General features: G+C 44.9%; 1 protein-coding gene across 1 annotated transcript in view; it reads left to right on the top strand.

Moving 5' to 3' along the window:
* The window catches only part of ALG14 (ALG14 UDP-N-acetylglucosaminyltransferase subunit), a 78,910-nt gene extending 71,995 nt beyond the window's left edge, over positions 1 to 6,915 (top strand). Inside the window, exon 4 of the mRNA XM_082266399.1 lies at positions 6,594 to 6,915. Within this exon, the coding sequence (XP_082122525.1) occupies positions 6,594 to 6,824 (231 nt within the window). The 3' untranslated portion in view covers positions 6,825 to 6,915. The remainder of the gene's footprint in view (positions 1 to 6,593) is intronic.
* The last annotated feature ends 9,410 nt before the right edge of the window (positions 6,916 to 16,325 follow it).

The following is a 16,325-nucleotide window of genomic DNA, read 5'->3' as shown; positions in this document are numbered from 1 at the left end:
TGGACAGAGAGGGACCTTAGGGAAGTGTAGGGGGGCTGAATATAGAATGCATAAAGATAAAAAAAAAAATTGCCTTTTCAACTCTTTTATTTGAACAAGCTGAACCAGATTGAGCAAGTTCCAGTTTTAGTAAATCAACCCCACAGTTCCATGCCCTAGTTGACTCCCTTTTGCAACACACTCATCCATGCCGATTAGCTCGCCAATCTTTTCGGATTTTCTGTTTAAACAGAATTAATTTATAATCAAAAGCTTGTGCTCCTCCTAATATTTAAGGAAAAGTGATTGGAGTGGAATGCACATCTCTATCGAGAAGCTGTTCTTTCCTTTATTGCATCAACATCCCTCCAAAACCTGGAATTTCAGATTTACATGTTGATATGTCATTGTGAATAAATTCCTATATGTCTGCCTACATAAAGTACTGGCACACCATTCATGTCAGCATGTAGGAAATTAATGAGTGAAATGGAGCAAAAATAACCTCATTTTACAAGATAATACTAATGCAAATAACTTCTGGGAAGCTGGTAACATGTAATTTTCCTGTCATGAGACATATGATCACAAGTCAATCAAACAGAGGGAAAATATGCTCAGTCATTCTGATCTTAATTAGAGATATCACAGAGGATTTGCATGCAGATTTCATTGCTAGTAGGGTTTACAGCTAGTAATATAGAGGATTTAGAGTAATTGACAATGATCAACACCGTTGTCACTTTGATTCTGTGTACATATAGGTCACATGATGACCTTGTTTTATGTAAATAATCTCGGAGAATTAGTTGAAGCATGAACTAAAATCAGCATTGCAGAGCTGGGATGATTATGTAAACTAACCCCTCATGTCACTGTAGTACCCTACCGGGATGTATTTCTATGAAGAGTAATCTGTGGTAAGTAAGGTAAAAACAATAACATTGAGTGGTTTCTATTGTGTATTTATAGTGTTTTTCCAGAGCCTGCAGATCTCTTTGTGAACAGGTAAACTGTTAAGCTGGCCATACATGGATCAAGATTTAGCCGGTTCGGCAGGGACCAGCCAAATTTTGAACCATGTATAGGCAGGCTTATTGTACCTAAGTCAATCCATCGTTCAGCTTGGGTAAAACTAGTTTGTCAGATTTTTTACATGTGATTACTGCCGGTGGCTATAAAGACTAGCAGAAATTGTGTTCTGCTTGTCGGGAAGGATCCCCCATGAGTTTAATATGTTGGGGGGGTCTCTGCTTTCTTACCAGTGTTAATTTCGTCGACTAAAACCGACTAAAACGTTTTCGTCGACTAAATTAACACAATTTTAGTCAACTAAAATACGACTAAAATTAAAACAATTCAGATGACTAAAATACGACTAAAACTAAAATGGCATTTTAGTCAAAAGACTATAACTAAATCGAAATTTGCCGCCAAAATTAACACTGGTGCATGCTCAAAGCTTAATACCATAAATAATAACATATTACGGTAGATTTTTCACTCCTGGACCAGCAGTAGTATATAATGAGTTTGGAAATTGTAGAGAAATGCTTAAATAATGTATTACAAATTACAATTGAACTACACCCATTCGATTATAGATGACTAAAATGAGTTATAGTCGACTAAAATGTAGGATGTTTTAGTTGACTAAAATGTACTGGAGTTTTAGTCGACTAAATACGACTAAAACACTTGCAGAAGACTAAAATGGGACTAAAACTAAAATGTCATTTTAGTCCTAAGACTAAAACTAGATTGAAATTTGCTGCCAAAATTAACACTGTTTCTTACAGCATCTAACGTCAGTCCTTCTCAAAAGACAACCACCTGTTTTCCTGTTCACGGTTTCAGTTTTATTAATTATTTTTTTTTGGAGGGGTGGGCAGGGTTTTTTTTTTTTTTTTAGGAGGTTGTTCAAGCCCCTTCTGATCTTTGCTTTGGTTACTGGATGCTTCTGCTCTCAACTGTCTGTTTGGGTCTCTTGACCTTAATGTTTTTGCCAGTGTGCTTGTTGCCACTGTTTTGGCTGTTTTCTTGCCTGTCTCTTTTATTCCTTGAGGACATCCCATGATCTAAGAATCAATGCTTGCGATCTGCACTGTCTGGTTAAGATAAAAGGAATTTTGATGTACCTGTAAATCTCATATCTTTGAGTACAGTATCGGACACAGGTCCCTACACTCTTTCCTTTGCTGTCGCCATACTGCTTGCCAAAAAATCTACAGCCTCAGGGTGGGAAGGGATATATGGATACACTGGGGAAAGTGGCAGTTCCCAGAAAAGCTTTTGCTAATGTCCAGTCACCTGAAGGTAGCAGCATATAACCCATGGCCTAGAATTAAGTGTCCTATACTGTACTCAAAATATGGAATTTACAGGTACGTCAAAATTCCTATTTCTCTTTCATTCATTGACAGACACAGCTCCTTATCTTCATAACCATTGGGTTATACTGCCCCCTACAAGAGTAAGACACTAGGCAGAAAAATCTGGCTATGCCTATGAGCAGTCCCAGGGGGTATACTCCCTCCCCCCTGCTATAGGTACTTTTTTTATGCCTAGTCAGGATTATAGACCTAGTTCCTTGTTGGGATATCTGGTCCTGGCAAATTTTTTTAGATAAAATTTTTTTCTCCTGTTTTTTTTTTTTTTTTTCTGTGAGATCTACAGTCAGCTGTCGGACTGGGCGACGGGCTGGATAATCTAGATCCAGTGGTCACCCCAGTCTGGCCTGCGAGCGCATGCAGATCTCAGCCTCAGCTCCGCACTAGGTTGGCCGCGACATAGCCCCACTGGACAGGGGCTGGCCTGCAAGTTAAACACCTCGCGAGGTCACATACGACCGGATCTTGGCCTGAGGCGCAGCATTCCTCCTGGTCGACAGCACCCCCATTTCGATGGCAAGGGGTTCTGTCGTAAGCAGTGCCCGCCAGGTTCCTGGTATGGTTCCTGGTATGGTGAGTAGCTTTCCCCCCTCTCCCCCTGGAGGGTTTTGGGGTGGAGGTGGACCCCTCCTATGGATGGTCTGACCCCCGGGTTCCTCTCCTTCCCATCAGTCACCCCCCCTTTCATCTGTCCCCCATCCTACCCCTCCTCCACTTATGCTGGGGCTGTGTGGGTGGACTGGCCCACCTCCTGGAGTGGGGGCAGGGCGCTGTGCTGGCGATGGGGGCCTGGGGGTGCGCTGCCAGCAACCGGACGGCGATCGGCTGTGCGGGGGGGTTGTACCTAGTGGGGGCTCCTGCCAGGCCGCCCATCCTGCCTGGGTCTATCCTTGAGGCCTAGGGATCCCTCCTGGGTCCCTGGGAGCCTCATAGTGCCATGTGGGGCCGCCATTATGCTACAGCCTGTGTTTCCATGCACAGCAGCCATGTTTGTGTAGTCCGGTGGCCATTTTGCGGTGGTTTGCCATAAATAATAGCGGCGGCCATGAATGTGAAGCCCTATGGGCAGCAATTTCTGCGATGGGAGCCCCTCCTCATCCTCTCGTGCTGACTCCTAGATCTTTTCACTTCCTGATCGCCGCCCGTGGAGTGCAGACTATTCTGGTGGCTGCAGGTGCCTATTTCTGCTGGGTGTTGAGTCTGGGGTTCTCTCCCTTTCTGCTAAGGATCGCTTAGTGCTTGTGCCAGGCAACCAGGCAGTGCTGCCACGCAGTGGGAGTTGTCCCTTTGCAGTGTTTTACACTTTTTGTTGGGTCCCCCTGGTGACTCATGGAGTCTTTGAAGCACATCTCCCCACCTGACCCCCTCTCTGAGGCTGTGGGGCCCTTTGGGTCCCAACCATCCATCGATTCACTGACGGCGGTCCTGGAGTCCTTTGTGTCCCCAGTGGAGGTGGTTTTTGGGCGATGGGCTAGCTAAAAATGCCCCCCCCCCCCCGCCTTCCCCTGCCTTATCTGTCTTCTCAGATCCTGAATCTGATTTGGCCGCATCTGCACATCTGCAACCATGCACGAAAGGCGCTGGTGGGTGCACTGATTGTATCTGTGCGTGAGACCTTAAAGATGGAGGCTGCAGCTGCGACAAAGGCGTAGGTTCCTTTTGGCACTCACAAGCCATTCAGAGCAGCAAAGGTTTTCCCTCTCCCCACCTATTTTGACTAAAGCGTCCCCTTGGGGTTGCTAAACGATTTACTAGGCATTACCCCTATGAGGAGTCCCTTATTAGGAAGTGGACTGTTCAACTGGTGGTGGAACCTCCGGTTTCCAGATTGAACAAGGCAACCATGATTCTGGTTGAAGAGTCCCCGGCCTTTAAGGATCAGGCGGACAGGAAGGCGGAGGCTGTGGCCCGCAATATGTACACTCTGGCTGGTTTGCCACTGAGGCTGGTATTCACCATTGCTCTGGTGTCGCAAACTCTGACCGAGTGGGCTAAGCTTGTACGCCATGACCTAGGAGAACAGATCCCCCCCACCTTTGCTGAGCTGGCAGACGAGCTGGTACAGGGGTTTCAGCGTATCTGTGATGCCTCTTTGTATGCGGCTCCCTTAGTGGCTCGGCTTTCTCTTTCCTCAGTGGTCCTTCAGCATGTCTTTTGGCTTAAATGCTTGCCTTTCGGATCAGATTTCTGAAAAGGCCTGGACTGATTAAACCCCCCCCCCCTTAGTGGATCGCCTGTTTGGGGCTACCCTGGATGACATCATTAAAGGTCTCACAGGGGGTAGTACTTTTCTTCTGCACGCTACTAAGGGCAAAGAACCTTGTCGTAGACGTGGGCCCTCCTTCTCAGCTCATAAGAAGTTTTTTTTTTTATCCCTTAGGGTCGACTGACAAGGGCTCGAAGCCTTTCAGGGCCTCTTCTGGAGGATCCAAACAAACCTGGTCAGGCAAGCCGAGAGCGGCTTCTCCAGACCCGCAAAAAGGGCTGTATAACCCAATGGTTATGAAGATCAGGAACTGTGTCCGTCAATGAACATCAGAGAAATGGATTTTACAGTAAGTCAAAAATCCAATTTTTTTGTCACAAAAATCTGCCTTTGACTGCTTCTTTATTTAAAGGGCAGTGAGAGAGAGGCTGCTACACTGTACCCATGGACTTTTTTGAAAAAAAAAAAAAAAAAAGCTATCTACAATGTATTTTGAAATCTGCAGTGTGAAGTATCTTTTCCAAGCCAGTAACTAGTCAGTGTACCTTCAAAATGTACAAATGCCTCCCTAGGCAGTAAGTCTGTTCCTTAGTCAACACACACTCTGTGAATTATTTACTATAGGCTTTCCATTGGATTTTCTTTGTGTTGGGAAGCAAAGGGGTAAATATGGCCATATCTGCTGACAAGTATTTTGAGCGATTGGTCAAAAAAATGCCTCCTGCGCATAAATGTGGTAGCCTGGTACAAGTACTGGAGATGAATTCACATCACGGGGATACACTTCAAGCTTTTCTGCCCTTTAGGATTAGGGGTGTCCTGAAGTCACTACAAAAGTTAAACAAAGTGCTTTATTAAGGAATAGTCCTAAAATGTACTCACAGACTTATGAATAAAAACACGCTCATTAAGCTGCTCCTCTGTAGCTTGACAGTCATGGACTGAGTACAGGGGGACCCTACCAGGGTCCAATCTGGCTGACACTTTTCGAAGGTTGCACTTTCATTAGAGCCAAATGAAACCCGTCAGAAAGATTGGACCCCAGTACGGTCCTCCTGTACTCTGGAGTACACTGTGTCTGTAACTGTCAAGCTACGGGAAGAGTTGCTTGATAAGGGAGTTTTTAATAATACGTTTGTGAGTACATTTTATCACTATTCCTTATTAAAGCACTTTTTTGGGATAATGCACTAGGCTGGTGCGCCGTTCTGTGTTTATCTTTTGTTATGTTGAGCGATTGATCTGATGTTAAGTCCTGTTTATGCAGCTAAAAGATGTCCACGATCACACAGACCTTAATTGCCGGCTTTAATCTCCAGGACATTTTTCAGTACGGCCAGAGTGCTCCAAACTACCAGTCATTTAGTTTTGGGTGAGGACAGAAATTAGCTCTGGGTATGAGAATTACTTTTGTCCTGCCTTATATTCTTATAAGGTTTGCCTGCAAATCTCATTTTGTTGCTGCTAGATCACTGCAGCCCGCAAGGACCTCCTTTGGTGGTCTGCCACAGGTAGGTGTAGTGGGCGGAGGAGATTGCTGGAGGAACACTGTACTGTTGGCTCTTCATATTCGCGTTGAAAAGGTTTTATGCTTTGCCTTTCTCCATTATTCTCTGCCTTAGAAAGTTTTGGGTGGGGATCTTCATCACAAAATGAATTGTCAAAATAAATGCATGCTTGTTAACTCAGTAATAGGATGTTTGCTATTTATGTTGTTTGTATTACATACATCTTTTGCTGAAAACACCCAAATTATATTAGTACTATCTGAACTCATAAGTGCCACTTAGCTATTGCACATTAATACATGGCTTCTCTTCACTCCTGAGTGGTGTGTGTGCCGGGGTGTTACATGATTAATGGCATCAGAAGTGTTGTGCCACTTGTATAGAAATGCATTTTAAATAATGTAAAGCACCACAAATTTAATTTAATGGCTGGTGTGACTGATGGATTAATTACTTGTCATCCTCAATGATTATTACACATTTGTGACTATGTACCTTTCATCTTTCTAGATCTTATGCAATGGTCCAGGCACATGCATTCCTGTGTGTGTCTCTGCTTTTCTGCTGGGGATCTTGGGAATAAAGAAGGTCACCATTGTCTATGTGGAAAGTCTCTGTCGAGTGGAATCCCTCTCCTTATCTGGGAAACTTTTATATTACATTGCAGACTATTTTATTGTCCAGTGGCCTCTTCTAAAGGACAAGTTCCCAAAATCCATGTATCTGGGAAGAATAGTTTAATACAAAATATAAATGTGCTGTGCACATGACACCACTGTATATTCATTTAAAATATGTTCTGGATTAAAGGTTTGTGTTGTGCAGTATTGTCTGACATTGTTTCTCTCTGCCTGGTTGTTGGAGATTTCCTAAAGACATCTATAATTACATGGTGGACATAGGTCAGAGGAATAGGCTATCCAGTCCCCAGTGTGAGCCATGCAAGAACACCTGCGAAAAAACAGCATGGAAAGTCTACCGCTTTTTATTGGGCTTCAAACGTGGACCTGCCCTTTATTAAGCAAAAAAAAAAACGATGTGTGAAATACACTAACCTGTCACAGCCAATTACAGTTTATATTTCAATTTTCTGGCTACTGTAAAGTGTGGAACTCTGGTTGCTATGACACTACTGTATTATTCACATCAATCAATATTGTCTGCATTGTGATTAAAATTATTAGAAGTCTTTATTTTTTTTAATTTAGGAATTAATTACTGTATTCTCTATTGTAAACTTTCACATGGCCTGTAAAATTGTTTAATCAATGCAAGGCCTTCCAAAACAAAGTGTTTCTTTAGGATGGTGATCCTTACTTCTGAAAAGATGCAGGAAAATCTTTGTTTTCACCCAACAGCAATGTTGGTCATGCATATCCATCATTTTTAGTGTCACAATGCTGTAAAACATGCCACCTGTCTCCATAAAGGACAACAAGCAGTCAGCTAAAAATGATAAATTGTGACTACTTACATTTCTTTCAGCGTCTATGTACCAATGGTATCCAAGTCGGTTTTTATCCCACCTACTATGATTTTAATTTCTTGGAAATATACAGTAAATATGAGTCAGAGGAAGCAAATATCTGCTTTTCTTTAGTGGAGTTGCCTTAGTTAGGTTAATAATTAGATCAGTCATTCTCAACCAGGGCTCCTCTAGAGCACCGGTGTCAAACACAAGGCCGCACCCCCCTTGTCTCTGCCCCTACCTTGTCTCAGTAGTGGGCAGCAGAGAGGACAGAACTACTTTGCCAGACCCTACGCTTCTCTGTGCAGCTGCAAAAAGGCTTGTCTTTGCCCGCCCCCCCCCCCATCCCCCCTTTTCAGCAATCTGCAGCAGCGAGGAGGGCAGAATTCCTCCTACAGATCCTGCACCTCTGTGCAGCCGCAACACCACCTTGTCTCTGCCTCCCCTGGTCTCAGCATTCAGCAGACTCTGGAAGCTGAATCCAGCCCTCTTCTGGTCCGCCTCCAGACCCTGCACTTTCTTCCCAGATCCACCCGCATCTTCTTCCTGGCAGCAGCACAAGGTAAGGGGGTGCATTGTGATATAAGGAAGGGTAGGTGATTCTTGACTTATGATGGTGGGGGGCTCTTGACATCTCATGTAAGGGGGGCTGGGTGCTCTGGATATCTAATCTTACAAATATAACTGGCCCTTTGAGGGCACCATAATACTGATGCGGCCCACGATTAAATTGAGTTTGACACCCCTGCTCTAGAGGTTCTTTGAGTAATGAGCACTAGCAGATTGACTTCCCATCTGAGTGCCTGCATTGTTCCAAGATTGTTCTATCAACATTAGATTTATCATGCCAATGTACTATAAGGTGCAAATATAATTTTTGGCTAGGATGCGTGGAGGTTCCTTTGAGACCTAAAAATTATCTGAAGGCCTCGTTCACACAGGTGTACTTAAGCATACGTCCATGTGAAGGGCCATGTTTATCTAAACAAGATGCACAGGTGTTCTGTGCATCCACGTGCAGGCATTCCCATTAATGTCTATTGGGATGCATGGGCTGCTCCCAGTTTGACATCTGTGTGGGTGCTTGTCTCTGTACAAAGTTAGTGTGAGTTTGTGGACACACATACACATGGATTTCAAATTAGGAGTAGCGCCTTTGCCCATGCAGCCACTGTGTCCCAATAGACATAAATGGGACTGCCTGCATGTGGATGCAAATAAATGAACTTCTTTAACACCGTATCCATTGAAATTCTGCTTTTCAGTCATGCAAAGCTTTTTTATGTATATATTTTGTGTTACTTTAACCACCTAATCTCCAGAAGGTTTTACCCCCTTTGTGACCGTTTTTTTTACTATTAAGCACTGTGCTACGTCAACTGGCAATTGCATAGTCATGCAACTGTATGCAAATAAAATGTTTATCAATTTTAACCACTTTACCACCAGAGGATTTTGCTGTCTGGCGTCTGGGCCACTTTTTGCGATTCGGCACTGTGCGACTTTAACTGACAATTGCGCGGTCATGCGACGCTGTACCCAAACAAAATTTATGTCCTTTTTTTCCCACAAACAGAGCTTTCTATTGGTGGTATTTGATCACCTGTGCGATTTTTTACTTTTTGCGCTATAAACAAAAAAAGAGTGAAATTTTGAAAAAATAACAATATTTCTCTGTCGCTCATTGACAGACGTAGTCCTCCTTGATTAATATCAACTCGGGTTATACTGCCCTCTACAGAAGTAGGACTAGACAGGAAAGAAAACGTTCTGGCCACACCCTAGGGGCAGTCCCAGAGGGTATATCCTCTCACTTCCTGCTACAGCAAATCAGTTTTTTTCTGTCTAGTTAGGAGTAAGGACCTAGATTCCTTGCTAGGATCTTCGGTCCTGGCAGGATTTTTTTAGAAATACTTTTTTAAACAGCTTTTTTTCTCCAGTGTTCCTGTGAGATCTTCAAGCAAGCACGCTGAAACTGGGCGACGGGCTGGATGTTGAGATTCAGTGGTCACCCCAGTTCAGCCTACGAGCGCGTGCAGGCCATAGCTCAGCGCTGGGTCGGCCGCGACATAGTCCCGCTGGACGTGGACTGACCCTGCGAGTTAAACGTCTCGCCTGGACGCCAATGACCAGCAGAGTCACGGCGTCCGTATTGGTCGACAGCCCCCCCACCCCGGTGGAGAGGGGTTCTGTCGGGAGTTGGCGCCCGCCTGGTTCCGGTGTGGTGAGTAGAATGTTCCCCCTCTCCCCCTGTCGGGTTTGTTGGTGGACGCGGGCCCCTCTCTGGGATGGTCGGACACTCAGTTTCTGGGTCTCCCCTCTATCCTATAACAGGTCACAGATCCCCCAATTTGAGTGTGATTTTGTGAAAAGAAACCAGGAGGCTTGGTTTGGGAGCTGACTATCTAAAGTCACTATATGACTGCAGACAGTGCTGGAAGCAAGTTGATAAGAAACTTCTGTGCATCAGGTGAGCCTTGGGGTCTCTCTCTCTCTCTTTCTGAGGGGTCCAAGCAGGTAGACTGAGGGGCGCTATTGCGCTGGGGGACTAAAAAAAAAAAAAAGTTTTTTTCTTGCAATTAATTTTTTTGTGTTTGCTGGCAAGTGTCTTGTTACATGAACCCTGCCACACATGTATCCCCACCTGATCCCCTCGGGGTGGCCGCAGGACCCTCCAGTACCCCACTTGTGATGATGCATTATCAGCAGTTTTGGAGTCTTTGGTATCCCGGGTGGAGGTAGCCTGTCAGGGACGGGGGTCAAGAAGAGCGACCCCCGCCTACCCCTATGTCATCTGATACTTCAGATACGGATTCTGAGCTGGTCATTGCAGCCCCTTTTCTGGGGTTGTTGTCTCAGGTACGGTCTCCTCAGACAGTGAGGAGGACGCTTCTGCCTCCGCCATAGCACAAGAAGCGTTGGTGGAAGCACTAGTTGTGTCTGTCCGGGAAACCTTAAATCTTGAGGTTACACCGGCAGAGGTAGCTGAAACTGATATTCCTTTTTTGGTACTAGCAAGCCTACCAAAATGGTGAAGGGTTTCCCTTGCCCAAATGGGGTCGTCCGTAAACGAGCCCCTGCTATTTCCAAACGCATTGCTAGGCGCTATCATTTTGAGGAATCCCTCATTACAAAGATGGACTGTACCACCAATAGTGGACTCATCGATTTCCAGACTAAATAAAGCCACTGTTATCCTGTTGGATTGACAGAATGGGCCCCACCCATCTCTAGGGTAGGAGGACATCTTCACCGGTTTCCGGATCCAGGGCTTTCCAGAATCCCGGATAAAGGGGTTCGCAAGGTCATATGGTCGGGATACAAGATCGAGTTTCGATCACTTCCACCGGTGCGATTCTTCCCTTCCAATATTCGACATCCCCGGGTCGCTTAAAAAGCTTTGCGGGGGGCAGCTTGATGCAACAAGCAGTGGTAGTTCCCATTCCTTGGAGGAGTTCTAGTCGAACTTGTTCACAATGCCCAGGAAAAAGGGCTAGGTGCGTCCAATTCTGGTCTTGGAAGAGATGGAGTCCATCCATACAGTGGTGGCCTCCCTGCATCAGGGGGATTTCCTGGCGTCCATAGACATTTAGGATGCCTATCCTCATATCCCCATCTTCGCAGGACATCAGCGTTTTCGTTGCTTTTCCCAAAGATCATCCCTGGTTCCCACCAGGAGACTACACTATCTGGGCCTAATTTTGGATACATCCTTGGCAAGAGTGTTTCTCCATGCGGAGAAACTCCAGAAGATTCAGTCAATGATTCGGATGTTGCTGTCCGTCAACTGGCTGGGATTGATGGCCGCCTCCTTAGAGGCAGTACCGTTTGCCCAGTCTCATACCCGAATTCTCCAAAGAGGAGATTCTTCTCATATGGAATCGCAATCCCGATTGCCTGGACAATCGGATCCGATTGAGCGAGCGGACCAGCCAGGGGAAGTTATTTCTTCTGATAAATTCCAGGTTACCGATAAATGTGTTGGAACTGAGAGCGATCAGATTTTGTCTGATTTACTGGACCGAGCAGCTCCAGGGCAGCCCGGTTCGGATCCAATCGGACTATGCCACGATCATGACTTATGTCGATCACCAAGGGGCACCAAGAGTGCCCTGGCGGCCATAGAAGTGGCCAATATTCTTATTGGGGGAACAGTTGTTCCAGTTCTCTCCGCGATATTTATCATGGGGGTGGACAGGCAGATTATTTCAGCCGTCAGATTCTGGATCAAGAGGAATAGTCTCTTCATCCAGAGGTATTTCGCCAGCTGTCCCTTCATTGGGGCACCCCGGATATGGATCGGTTGGCAGGTTGGCTCAACAGGGCGCGCGCCCGCGATCCTCTAGCGGACGCAGCAGATGCACTGAGCGCCCCGTAGGGGAAGTATCAGCTACTGTATGTCTTCCCCCCTCTCAAGTTACTGCTGAGATTTCTCCGCAGGATAGAGGTGGAGGGAACTCCAGTTATCCTGGTAATTCCGGGCTAGCCTTGTCAAGCCGGGTACGCTGACTTGGACAGGCTAGTCGCGGACGCTCCTTGGAGACTTCCTCTCAGGGAGGATCTGCGGTCTCAAGGACCGATCTTCCATCGTGCTTTACAGTCGCTGGTTTTAATGGCCTGGCTATTGAGACCCAGGTACTGAAGGACAGAGGGTTGTCAGCTTCAGTTATTCCTACTCTAATTAAAGCAAGGAAAGCGACTTCCAGCAAAGTCTATTATCGCACATGGAAGACTTATATCGCGTGGTGTGAATCTTTGGGATTTCCCCCACGTATCCCGAATCTTGGCTTTTCTGCAAAAGGGGGTTGAGCAGAAACTATCCTTCAGCACTATCAAGGGTCAGGTTTCAGCATTAGCAATCTTCTTTCAGAAGCCTTTGGCTACTCATTCCTTGGTGCGGAATTTCATCCAGGGGGTGCGACACTTGGCTCCGCCAGTGCGCGCGCCCTTACCGCCCTGGGATCTTAATTTGGTTTTGTCGGTTCTGCAGAAACCTCCATTTGAAAATATCAGGGAGATTCCCTTGCTTACATTATCCCAGAAGGTGGCCTTCTTGGTGGCCATTACTTCTGCACGCAGGGTGTCAGAACTGGCTGCATTATCAGGCCATTCCCCATATCTAGTGGTTCATAGGGATAAGGTAGTTCTTCATCCGAAGCCATCCTTTCTAAGGTGGTTTCAGACTTTCATCTGAATGAAGATATTGTGCTACCTTCCTTGTGTCCTAAACCCAATCATCCTCAGGAATATGCATTGCATTCCTTGGATGTGGTTCGGGCAATCAGGGTATACCTGAAGGCTACGGAATCGTTCCGTGAGACGGATTCACTTTTTGTGATCACGGATGGCCCCAGAAAGGGGTTGCCTGCATCTGCCGCGACTATCTCCAGATGGATTAGACAGACGGTGGTACAGGCTTATTCTATTAAGGGTCGGAATCCTCCATTCTCTGTTAAGGCGCACTCCACTCGAGCGCTCAGTACTTCCTGGGCCTACCGCAATCAGGCGTCAGTGGTCCAGGTTTGCAAGGCGGCTACCTGGTCGTCGGTTCATACCTTTACAAAATTTTACAAAGTGGATGTGATGGCATCGGCGGATGCCTCATTTGGCCGCAAGGTTTTGCAGGCCGCAATTTGAGGAGACCGGTGGTCTACCTCGAGGGTTTTTTTCCGTTGGAATTTCAGTTGAGTCTCATCTTTTGATTGATGAGCCTTTAAAAAAACTTCTAGTTGGCGCCGGTTGGGCCTTCTAGATTGGATTTTGATTTCCATTTTCCCACCCCTCATTTGTGGCACTGCTTTGGGACGTCCCGAGTTGATATTAATCAAGGAGGACTACGTCTGTCAATGAGCGACAGAGAAAAATGGATTTTTGTAAAATCTTACCGTAAAATCCTTTTCTCTTAAGCTCATTGACAGACGTAGTACCCGCCCCTCTGTTTTTGAGTTGGGTTGGGTTAAATTCTCTAAACACTGCTTTGTGACATAACTGATTTGCTGTAGCAGGAAGTGAGAGGATATACCCTCTGGGACTGCCCCTAGGGTGTGGCCAGAACGTTTTCTTTCCTGTCTAGTCCTACTCCTGTAGAGGGCAGTATAACCCGAGTTAATATTAATCAAGGAGGACTACGTCTGTCAATGAGCTTAAGAGAAAAGGATTTTACGGTAAGATTTTACAAAAATCCATTTTTTTTCACATTTTTTTATGAGATTCCCCCAAAAAAATGTAAAAATCAAAATTTTTTATCATTTTACGCCAATTTGTTTTCTGCTACATATTTTTGGTAAAAAAATTTGCAATAAGCGTATTTTGATTGGTTTGCACAAAAGTTATTGCGTTTACTAACTAAGGAAAAGATTTCTGTCGTTTTTTGGTGTTTTTTTTTTTAACGAGTAATGGCGGCGATCTGCGATTTTTTTTTTTTTTTTTTTTTTTTTTTTGCGGGACTGCGACATTGCGGCGGACAGAACGGACCCTTGACTGACATTTTTGACACTTTTGGGGGTACCAGTGACATTACTACAGTAATCAGTGCTATAAATATGCACTGTTACTGTAAAAATGACACTGGCAGGGAAGGGGTTAATTTTTATTGGTGATCAAGGGGTTAATGTATGCCTGGTGCTTACTAACGTGTGTGGGGGGAGGGGACTGAGTGACACAGGGACAGATAGCAGGTTCAGCTATGCTGAACCCTGCATTCTGACCCTGCCTGTCACTTAGGAGATCCGCCCGCTTTGTTTACACAAGCGGGCGGATCTCCACACTCGATTCCCCGACGATCGGGGAAGAGCAGCGGTGATTACCGCCGCTCCTCCCCTGGCCTGACTCCAGCTGTGACTGAATACAGCGGGAGCAAGCTTCCGGCAGCGCGCGCGCCGCCGAGAGAGGGGAATGTCTGGCGACGTAGGTCTACGTCGCCAGACGTTATCGAGCCACTTTGCCGCAGTAGAGCTCTAGTGAGCAGCGGTAAATTGGTTAACGGGGGGGTGCTGATCAGGGATTTTTTTACACTGTTATTGCTTATACAGTTAAGATCACTGTATAATCAAAAGTTTTTACATTAATGGGTTAACCGATTCATGAACAGCTTTATTTTGGTTATCTGTGATTTGCTACGGTTAATCACATGGTGCAGGTAACCAGGTGCCATGTGGTTGCTGTGGGCCAATCACAGATCACAACCATAAGCAAGCTGGTAATAAATGATAAGCCATTAATGACAAGTTGTTTACATTGTTAGGAGGGACATACAGTGGGAACCTAAGCTGGAGCAGGCACAATGATGTACATATACGGGATTGTGCCTGCTTGTTTTGCCCCACCGCAGTATATTTACTGTGACGAGTTGGCAAGTGGTTAAAATTAGGCATTAGTGGGTGCTTCTAAGAAAAAGGTTGCTGATTAATGCTGTTTTCTATGTAAGAAAGTATGCAGTTCAGGGGTAAACCTCTATATTATATGCTGGAATCCAGTTTTGTGAAGATTTATTTTTCATACTTTTCAGGTTAAGGAATTTTTTTTTCTATCAAGTACCATCATTTATCAGGACATACCTTTTAGATTTTCACTGGTCCTTTCAGAGCACCAACCAATGTTTCCGATGGCGGGCAACCTCACTGTAGATCTGGTATTGCATGCTTTGTTGATGGATTCTAACTGTTATAATGCACTTACACACTTTGTTATTGATGTCTTTGTGGTTTTGCAGCATAATGTCTAATGGAACATCACAAAAGGCTCTCTGTATTCATCTTTGGTATAGCTTATACAATACAATGACTGTTTCTTCATATTAGAAGGTTAGTGTTTTAAAGGGAACCTTTTATTAAATTGCATCTAATGTAATTAGACAACCTTACTGGGAAATTAGACTTTCCTTTATAACGCTGCCAAAAATGATTTAACCAATACCTTGTGTGTCTTTCTGTCTAAGGGACAAGTGTTCCTTATATGCAATTATGTTCACAAATATGATCTATGTAAAATCCATTGTGATGACTGCAGTGTACATACGCCACATATTAGGCTGAGGAACTGAGGAAAAACTTCTGGCTTTATAAAGTAGATGTAAACTCTAACTGAACGACATTTAGCGTGCAACAGCATACTTGTATCCTTGTGGTTTTTTTTATATTAAAATATATTTTGTCACCTTTTCTTTTCATCCTTCGTTGCGTATCAGCACTACTGATCTGCTGCTTCTTCTCAGCCCCCCACTGTCTAACTGCCCTCCAGCAATTCTAGTGTGGCATAGCACATGGTGGGTTTCCTAATGGTGACAACAGTAAAAAAAATGTCTGTGTGCAAGCATAGCCACTCATACTCTCGGTTGGGAGAGTGTGTGACAGGGAGACAACAAAGAACAACAAATGGGAGATGGGAACAGAGTGGTCATTCAATAGCAAGAGGTATTTGAACAAGCACCTTCATGGCAGAATCACAAGGGAACATTTTATTGACCGCTTCAGATCTAAAAGCCAATCAAAAACCCTTCTGACTGCCTTGGTGCACAAGCACAGTAAAGCCTTTTTATAACAGAAGGTACCCACATGTCTCATTCTATCACATATCACAAGAATAAGAGCATATTCCTAATTTCAGGATAATGGGTGGGGTCATGCAAATGATCAGGTCTCGTTGGGTCCCAAGCCCTATGCCATAGAAGCCATGGTTTCCATAAAGTACTGATGATGGCTAAAAGCTTGATACACCTGTATGCAGTTTGGAATAAATTACGGTATAACGTTTGACTGTGATATACTGCACACCAG

The sequence above is a fragment of the Pelophylax lessonae genome (assembly GCF_965119305.1).
Source record: "Pelophylax lessonae genome assembly, chromosome: 8".
Classification (NCBI taxonomy): domain Eukaryota; kingdom Metazoa; phylum Chordata; class Amphibia; order Anura; family Ranidae; genus Pelophylax; species Pelophylax lessonae.
This window is presented reverse-complemented; position numbering and strand designations above follow the sequence as displayed.